The sequence below is a fragment of the Bufo bufo genome, chromosome 1 (assembly GCF_905171765.1).
Source record: "Bufo bufo chromosome 1, aBufBuf1.1, whole genome shotgun sequence".
Lineage (NCBI taxonomy): Eukaryota > Metazoa > Chordata > Amphibia > Anura > Bufonidae > Bufo > Bufo bufo.
Genome location: NC_053389.1, coordinates 620,895,325 through 620,904,583, shown reverse-complemented (window position 1 = coordinate 620,904,583; position 9,259 = coordinate 620,895,325). Strand labels below are relative to the sequence as shown.

At 47.2% G+C, this 9,259-nt stretch overlaps 1 protein-coding gene across 2 annotated transcripts in view; it reads left to right on the top strand.

Annotated features, from left to right (window-relative positions):
* The first annotated feature begins 5,692 nt into the window (after positions 1 to 5,692).
* Positions 5,693 to 9,259, top strand: part of RBPMS2 (RNA binding protein, mRNA processing factor 2) — a 33,324-nt gene continuing 29,757 nt past the window's right edge. The window contains exon 1 of one of the 2 annotated variants that reach the window (XM_040413785.1): positions 5,693 to 6,046. In XM_040413785.1, coding sequence (XP_040269719.1) covers positions 5,996 to 6,046 — 51 coding nt within the window. In that variant the 5' untranslated portion in view covers positions 5,693 to 5,995. The remainder of the gene's footprint in view (positions 6,047 to 9,259) is intronic. The other variant, XM_040413784.1, reaches the window with a different exon arrangement.

Genomic DNA, 9,259 nt, shown 5'->3' with positions numbered 1-9,259 from the left:
TATAATGCTTCTACAAATTGCTAAGTAACCATGGCAACCGGGACAGCAGTAGCGTCCTGGTTGCCATGGTTACCTATCGGAGCCCCAGCGATTAAACTGGGACTCCGGTCGGTACTCTCCGCTGCCACCAATGATAGGGGGGGAGATTTTAATTAGGAGGGGGAGGGAGGGGAGAAGGCCCACTGGCCACCAACGAGTTAACTACAGGGGAGGGAGGGGGGCCCACTGGCCACCAACGAGTTAACTACAGGGGAGGGAGGGGGGCCCACTGGCCACCAACGAGTTAACTACAGGGGAGGGAGGGGGCCCACTGGCCACCAACGAGTTAACTACAGGGGAGGGAGGGGGGCCGGCCGCACTGGCCACCAATGAGTTAACTACAGGGGAGGGAGGGGGGCCCACTGGCCACCAACGAGTTAACTACAGGGGAGGGAGGGGGCCCACTGGCCACCAACGAGTTAACTACAGGGGAGGGAGGGGGGCCGGCCGCACTGGCCACCAATGAGTTAACTACAGGGGAGGGAGGGGGGGCGGCCACACTGGCCACCAATGTGTTAACTACAGGGGGGGGGGCTGCCCCCTGCTGCCTGGCAGCACCTGCCAGGCAGCAGAGGGCAGTCATGTACACAGTTCTTTTAGTATATTCTAACCTGAAGCGTCCCCATCACCATGGGAACGCCTCTGTGTTAGAATATACTGTCGGATCTGAGTTTTCACAAAGTGAAAACTCAGCTCTGAAAAAGCTTTTATGCAGACGGATCTTCGGATCCGTCTGTATTAAAGTAACCTACGGCCACGGATCACGGATGCCAATCTTGTGTGCATCCGTGTTCTTTCACGGACCCATTGACTTGAATGGGTCCGTGAACCGTTGTCCGTCAAAAAAATAGGACAGGTCATATTTTTTTGACGGACAGGATACACGGATCACGGTCTCGGCTGCAAAACGGTGCATTTTCCGATTTTTACACGGACCCATTTAAAGTCAATGGGTCCGCGAAAAAAAACGGAAAATGGCACAACGGCCACGGATGCACACAACGGTCGTGTGCATGAGGCCTTATGCAACAATATTTGTAAAATAACTGAAATAAAGTGGCCTAAATGGGATGAAATGCTCAAAAACCCCAAACATTGTGGCATGTTTATAACCGAGGGAGCAATTCCTCCGCATGTGATCCGTTGCTAACGGCAATCCCCAGCAAAAATGCATACAATGGAGGATGTCGGCAGCGGACCACTTGCACCAATTGCATATCATTGTTACCTTTCGCAGTGATTAACAATATTTGTAAGCCAAAACCAGGAGTGGAACCTAAAAAGAAAAATTATAAGGCCTCATGCACACAGCCGTGTCTGTATTGCAGCCCGCAAACAGCAGATCCGCAATAAACAGTCACCAGCCGTGTGCACCCCGAATCATGGATGCAGACCCATTCACTCGGCAATCCGGAAGGTCGGTGTGGAACAGAGGTGACGGAACCCAACGGAAGAACCATGGAGTGCTTCCGTGGGGTTTCTGTTCATGCATGCACAATTTTTTAGCGGTGCGGACGGACCATGGACCCATTCAAGTTGAATGGGTCTGGATCCGCCTGAGGATTCTACACGAATGTTGCCTGTGCAATTTGCGGTCCCCAATGGACGGAACGGCCGATCAACGGCCATGTGCATGAGGCCTAATGGAAAGATTTATGCCTCTTGGGCGAACCACTTCTGGTCCGGGGGTATATCCACCCTGGACCAGTCAGATGTGAATTTTCCACAGTGAAAAATCTGCAATGTATCTGCTGGAATTCAGCAGCGGAAATAACCACACCAGATGGATGTGCTGCAGATTTCACCCTCTGCATAAAGGCTCTTTCACACGAGCGGATGCCGTGCGGGTAATCTGCTGCGTGAAAGAGAGCCAAGCCCCGCTCCGGACAGCAGAGAGACAGAGCATTAACATGATTGATAACGCTCTGTGCCTCTCTGACCTTTTTACTACAAAATCAGAGTGATATAAAGTTGTCACCGCATTTTGTAATAAAAAGGTCACAGAGAGGCACAGAGCATTATCAATCATGTTAATGCTCCGTGTCTCTGCTGTCCAGAACGGGGCTTGGCTCTCTTTCACGCAGCAGATTACCCGCACGGAATCCCCTCGTGTGAAAGATTAAGTGGCCATAAGTGTTCTGCGTTCTACAAGTCGTGGATCCGCAAACTATGAATACTGGCCGAGTGTAGAAATGTCCTATCCTTGTCTGCAAAACTGACAAGAATATTGAGATGAAAGGCCATGTGCATGAGCCTTAAAAAAGGAGTTAAATCTCCAACATAAGTGGACACACTGCAAATTTTAAATTTGCTGTTTTTTCTTTTTATCACACAGAACGCTGCAAAAACTGCCACTAAAAACACAAACACAAAAGTGCAGAAAAATGCTACCCATAAACCTGTGCGTAAAAATGCACATGTTGAAGAAACAACCCCATTCAGATGAATGGAACTTATCTTTTAGGGCTCATTCAGATAACTGTAAGGGATCCATGCCCATGCTGCGGACCGCAAATAGCAATCCGCAAGATACAGCAAAAGATAGGACGTGTCCTATCTTGTGCGGTGCAGAGGCACGGACCCGAAAGCCCACAGAAGCGCGTCATAGGGCTTTCGTGGGCTTCCAATCCGTGCCTCCGTTCCGCAAAAGATGGGACTTGTCCTATATTTTTCTGTATCTTAAGGATCTTAAAGTCCGCAGAGCAGGTCAATATCCGCACATAAAGATATGCAAAAGTGTACAGGAGATTATGCTGTGTTCTTCCTGCACGAAAATCCTCTGGGAAAAAAGCATGTCATCCGCATCATTTGGCGTTACCCGTAGAGGAAACAAAAACAGGAATGTGGCTTCCATTATATTTACATGAGCCACTTCTGACCACACAGCCAATGTGGCTTTTAAGGTAGTGCTACATGGCGACACTGCTCACGGCCAGGACAGCAGAGTAGCGGGTGATCCCACAGAAATGAATGGCATCACAGCGTGAGTCACAAAAAATCCAGTAGTGTTAGATTTCTTGCAAATGGCGTGGCGGTCCCATTCATTTCTATGGGATCACCTCTACGCTGCTATCCTGGCTGCGACACACGTCACATGAACGTGTGCTTCCCGTTGGCGTATTGTGGACCGCATTTGCAGATCCGCAATACATGGGCACCGTTCCATGTGCATTCCGCATCACGGATGCGGACCCATTCACTTCAATGGGTCCGCAAATCCGGAGATGCGGAACGGAAGCACGGAACAGAACCCTATGGGAGCACTACGGAGTGCTTTCGTGGGGTTTTCGTCCCGTACTTCAGTTGCGCAAAAAGATAGAACATGTCCTAACTTTTTGCGGAACGGCTGGATCGCGGACCCATTAAAGTGACAGCTACGGACAGCGTTCGTAGTTATTATGTGATATTTAATGCACTGTTCACCGCATATACCTATACTGTGAAACCCCCTCCTTCTCCAGATAAGATTTTCTGTGACAGATTTTCACTAAATATTATTGGGGTCATTTATCAAACTGGTGTAAAGTAGAACTGGCTTAGTTGCCCATAGCAACCAATCAGATTCCACCTTTCATTTTTGACAGCTCCTTTGGAAAATGAAAGTTGGATTTTGATTGGCAACTAAGCCTGATAAATGACCCCATATATCTTCTTCTCACCCCTAGAAGATAACTTTTCGGTGCTGACTAGTAATCCTCAGTTATAGGCCTCCACCTGAGGAGAGTATGGGAACTAGACTTGAGCCAATCGACTTTCGGATCATAGATTCTTTACAGTGTATAATAGGAATCCAAGGTGGGGTTTAGTACTGGCTAATACGCAGATATGAATACAGTAGTAATTCACCAAAGTCTCACGTGACGTCAGGCGAAACAAACTTTACCTACATGGAGCCAATACATTTTAATTCTGTATGGAAAAAAGCAATAAAAATGAAGGTTTTGAACTAATAGACTTCAATTCGCTTAAGCCTAAGGCCTCTTGCACATGGCCGTTGTGGGTCCGTGGCCGTATTGCGGACCGCATATGGCAGGTCCGCAATACACGGGAGCCGGCCCGTGTGCACTCCGTATCACGGATGCGGACCCATTCACGGAGATGCGGAATGGAAGCACGGATCGGAACCCCACGGAAGCACTACGGAGTGCTTCCGTGGTGTTTCTGTCCGTGCCTCCGCACTGCAAAAAAAATAGAACTTGTTAAAAAAAATTGCGGTGCGGACGGATCACGGACCCATTCAAGTTGAATGGGTCTCGATCCGTCCCTGCGGCGGCCGGGATGGATCGAGACCCATTGCGGTCCCCAATGCAAATTGTGGTCCCTAATGCAGGGAACGGACCCACAACGGCCGTGTGCAAGAGGCCTAATGGGAACATAATAAACATGGACGTCCACACGACCGTTGCCATTTTTGCAGTCCGCAAATTGGGGATCGGCAAAACACGGACACCGGCCTTCTGTGTTCCGCATTTTGCGGAACAGAATGTCCTGCGCTCTATAGAACTGTCCTATCCTTGTCCGTAAAGTGGACAAAAATAGGACATGTTCTATTTTTTTGTGGGTCTGCGGAACAGACATACGTATGCACACGGTGTGCTGTCCGCATATTTTGCGGCCCCGTTGAAGTGAATGGGTCCAATTCCGACCCGTAAAAAATGTGGATCAGATGTGGACACAAAATACATTTGTGTGCATGAGCTCGCAGGGTGCATTCACACGGCCAACAGTGTTTTACGGATACCGGCCGTGTGAGTTCTGCATTTTGTGGACCGCACATGAAGAATAGAACATGTTCTATATTTTTTGCAGGGCCACAAAACGGAACAACGGATGCGGACACCCCACGGTGTGCTGTCCTCATCTTTTGCGGTCCCAATAAAATGAATGGGTCCGCACCAGTTCTGCAAAATTGCTGATCCATTTATAAGGCCGAACGTATTTTCTTTCCGTGTTCGTTCTATTTTTTATTGGCGGACCGTATGCAGAATCATTCATTTCAACGGGTCCGCAAAAAAAAAAAAACAGAAGTTACTCTGTGTGCCTTCCGTTTCCATATGTCCGTTCCGCACAAAAATAGAACATGTCCTATTATTGTCCGCATTACGGACAAGGATAGTGCTGTTCTATTAGGGGACAGCTGTTCCGTTCCGCAAAATATGGAATGCGCGCGGATGTCATCCGCATGTTTTGCAAATCCGTGTTTTGCGCACCGCAAAATACATAATCGTGTGCATGAGCCCTTACACTCAGACCAGTCACCTCAGACCAGTCACTGATATGTAACTTCCCTCAGTGACAGGGGCTCCTCCATGTTTCTTCGGTAAGGAAAGCCTGTTAACCCCTTGTGTGCCGGCACTGACCACTCCCCCCACAGACTCTCGGTTCTGCACCACTGACACCTCTTCAGGGCAAGTTTTCTGAAACTCACATTAAAGTTTTTACTTTTTTAAAAACCAGACAACAAGCCCCATGGCGGGGGATGATGGTGAGAGGATTGGCCGTCTCTTCTGCCCTGATACTGAGGGAGGAGAAGCAGCTGATTCCACTCACAGCATCATTGGGTCCAGCCCTCCAGCCCTCCCCTCCTGTGTAACTTTAATTGATGACCCTCCATGCTTGTCCTCAGCCTCACTCCCCCCCTCCTTAATTAAGCTTTCACTTCAGGAAGGGGTGGTATAAAGAGCAGCCATCCCGCCTCACTTCTCCTGCACTCTCCCACCTCAGCACTCACATAGACACCTCTCCCACCGCCTCCATATACCTCATCACCCGCACTGGGCACTTACACACCACATGAAAGTTGGGCACAAGCTCTGCCAACTTAAGCTGCAGCCACCACAACAACTTCTGCAGCCCAGGGGGTAAAGAAAAGGGGGCACGTTCTGTACTCTAACCAGGGACCCCACCATCAGCAACCGTGGACTCTGCGGAGGAATCAGCTGTGGGTCTGTACACCATGACTACTCTCAAGGCTGACAGTGAGCACAACAATAACATAGAGGAAGAGGTAAGTGGCTGCCTCACCCACCCGCCAGTGCTTCTCCCCTTGTAAAAGCTTTAATATCCCACCTTTCTTTCAAGTTCTCTTTGAAGACTTCCTCAGCTTCTTGTAATGCCTTAGTAGCAACTTTTAGCTGCTTGCAACTTAAAGCACTAGATGTAGCAGAGCTCAACAAGTGCGATGGAGGGTATGCAAAATGACCTTGTCTGCTGCAGTGATTTCACATTTTAGTCACTTTATTGTGTTTTTTTTATTTTTATATTTTAGGCTGTAGCTTTGTGTTAACTTTTTTTGCCTAATGTCCCTGGTAAATATTTAGTTGTCCTAGGCCATCACTGGTGAAGTAAGCCATGCCTCTGGTGCCAGCTACACATGTCCTGGTGTTTACCCCTCCTGTCTATGGAGTATTAAATATTAGGAGAAGGAGGATGTGTATCTCTTCTTGTTACATTCCTGCACTTCTGTAGAGGGTTGTATAAACCAGGAGGAAGCTGCTGATACTGAAGTATGTGTAATATAAATATAGGGCTCCTCTCATGGATTAATGTACACTTAAAGGTGTAATCCTACATTTTGGAAATTACTTGCATAGGTTTGGAGGAAGACAAAGGACTTGGCTCTGGCTGTGTTTGGGGGGGGGGCATAAATAAACTTGGGCTTGCCCCAGACAAATTTGTGGCATAACTATAAACCTGCCACTGTTAATACCATTAGTCATGATTGGTTTCAGATTCCGGTTTTGCTATTGCTAGTTTGCAGTCCTACTGCCGCCTATCGCCAGTGCATGACGTCAACTTTGGTGCCTAAAAGCACATTTTCGTAGTCTTCGCACATGGAGTTGGGATGACTTGCCGCCTATTTAAATTGTACTCTTGAATCCAGCTCAAGTCATCTGGTTGTATTATTGGGGGGGGGGGGGGGGGGGGGTGGTGACTACACTGTTGGGGTGTCTCATGCATATGGTCCTTCCAGTGAATGTAGTCTTCTAGGGCCTCTAAGGTCCTATATAAGAAAGAGCAGGGTATTAAAATCATAATGGCTGGTGTATTACAGAACAAAGAGGGTTTAACCGTGTGATTTGGGGGAGCTTATACTAATGGTGTCCAAACGCCTTCACGTTGTTTGCAGAAGCCCATTCTCCAAGATAAGAATCTCCGGCAGTGCCGATAATAAACGGTCAATGTGTTTATCCGTTTTTGGATAAGCCATCCCAGTGTAAGCACGCGAGCCGTCATACTCCTTCCTTAGATATGTTTGAGCTATTGACCTGTAACTGGGGGTTTTCTGCCTCTGTGACCCCTACCCCCCCCCCCCCCCATAGTTGCCAATAGCTTAGTAAGGCTTCATGCACATAATCGCATTTTCGGTCCACATGTGATTCACTATTTATTTTTTGCAGATTGCCCATGGGCCCGTTTTTATAGGGCTACACAAATGTGGACAGCACAAGGATATCATCCATGCGCTGTCCACATCCATGTGGCCATATGCCTGTCCTGCAAAAAAATACATTACTGCAAAACCGATTAGAAGAGGACACGAACAGGCATTTTTACAATACGGGAAAGTGCACAGATCATATTGGTGTCTTGCACAATGAATGTGTGCATGGGACCCAATACAGTATGTGAATTCCCTGCTATTGCTGCTATAAAAGTTGCTAAAACGGATAGGAAGGACGTTCCAACACCATTTTGGTGCCACCTAATTATAATTGGATCATTATGTAATATACTTAGCAATGCTGAGACAGGCTTCAATCCAGTTTGGCCGATTACCCTGAAAAGGTGATCAAGAGGAAGGCAAAAAACCCTGTAGTAGAAGCCAATTTTCCTTATCTTGGTAATTCATTTTCTTCCCTTGTGTCCACGAAGGATCCAATGGTCTCACTTTGGTACATTGCTTAAAGGGAATGTGTCATCAGAAAATAACCTAGTGTTAAAATCGCCTTTTATGTTTAACGTTTTTAAAGGAATTGATCATCTTAATTTTCTATGTCTATTTTTAAAGGATAACTGTCATATTTTATTTTTTTGCTAAAGTGTAGGGCAAGTGATGGATAACAATTTTGCAATAGACTTTATTTAGCCAAAACGTTTATTTTTGGTAGAAAACTGGGGCTGAAATGGCCCTTAGCAGCACTCTTCAAAAGAGCGTTGCGAAGGGCCATCCGTCCATTAGACTGTGCAGACGCTGTGCTTCTGACTCGTGCAGTCTGTTGCAAAATTGTTACCTATCGCTTGCCCTACACGTAAGCAAAAAAAGTGATCCTTTAAACATTAAAACATTAAAATCCTGCAGTATTTGCACTGGCCCCTAAGCCTAATAGGGGCCACTTCTTGGTCTGTACAGATAACTTTACTGCAGTTTCCTGCTGATCTATACAGAGATGATGCCATTAGAGGCAGGATTAGAATGACAGATAAAATGGGATCCACCATTCACAATAGGTGATGGTCCGAGCTGATCTATTCTTTCCTTGTACAATGACCTCTGCACAGGTCAGAGCATGGATAGAAAACTGTCCCATAGAAGTCGGTGAAGTCCCCTCCTGACCATTGTCTATGGACGATGGGGCTGCTGTAAAGCAATTTTCTTAATGTTAACAGATCAGGCAAGATGGCCGCCCCCCGTAATAATGTTGAGAAAATAAGAGCTGCAATTGTAAAATAAAAACAGAAGAAATGACACTGCCTGGTTTTAATGTACATGTTTATTTTAAACTCCTGCAGGCTGTAGCCTAAATAATTAACCGTGTGGCCGTATTGCAGCCCGCATACAGCAGGTCCGCAATACACGGGCACCGCCCATGTGCATTCCGGATCGCAGACCCATTCACTTGAATGGGTCCGCATTCACGGAGATGCGGATCAGAAGCACTACAGAGTGCTTCCATGGTGTTTGTGGCCGTGCCTCCGCACCGCAAAAAAGTAGCGCATGCACTACTTTTTTGCGGTGCAGACCCCATTCAAGTGAATGGGTCTGCGATTGGTATGTGTCTGCCCCATGGTCTGCTCGTGCATTGCACACCGCAATTTGCGGTCCGCAGCACGGAGCCCTTATGTTTGTGTGCATGTAGCCTAATTTTTATACTTTCACAATCATTATCTGAAATACAGTAGGATTGCACAAAGTGCTGGCACACTTCCCTGGCGTGCTTAGTTTGTAGTATCAATCTTAAATGAATTCCAGATTGGTGGACCATGTTGTATCTGGACT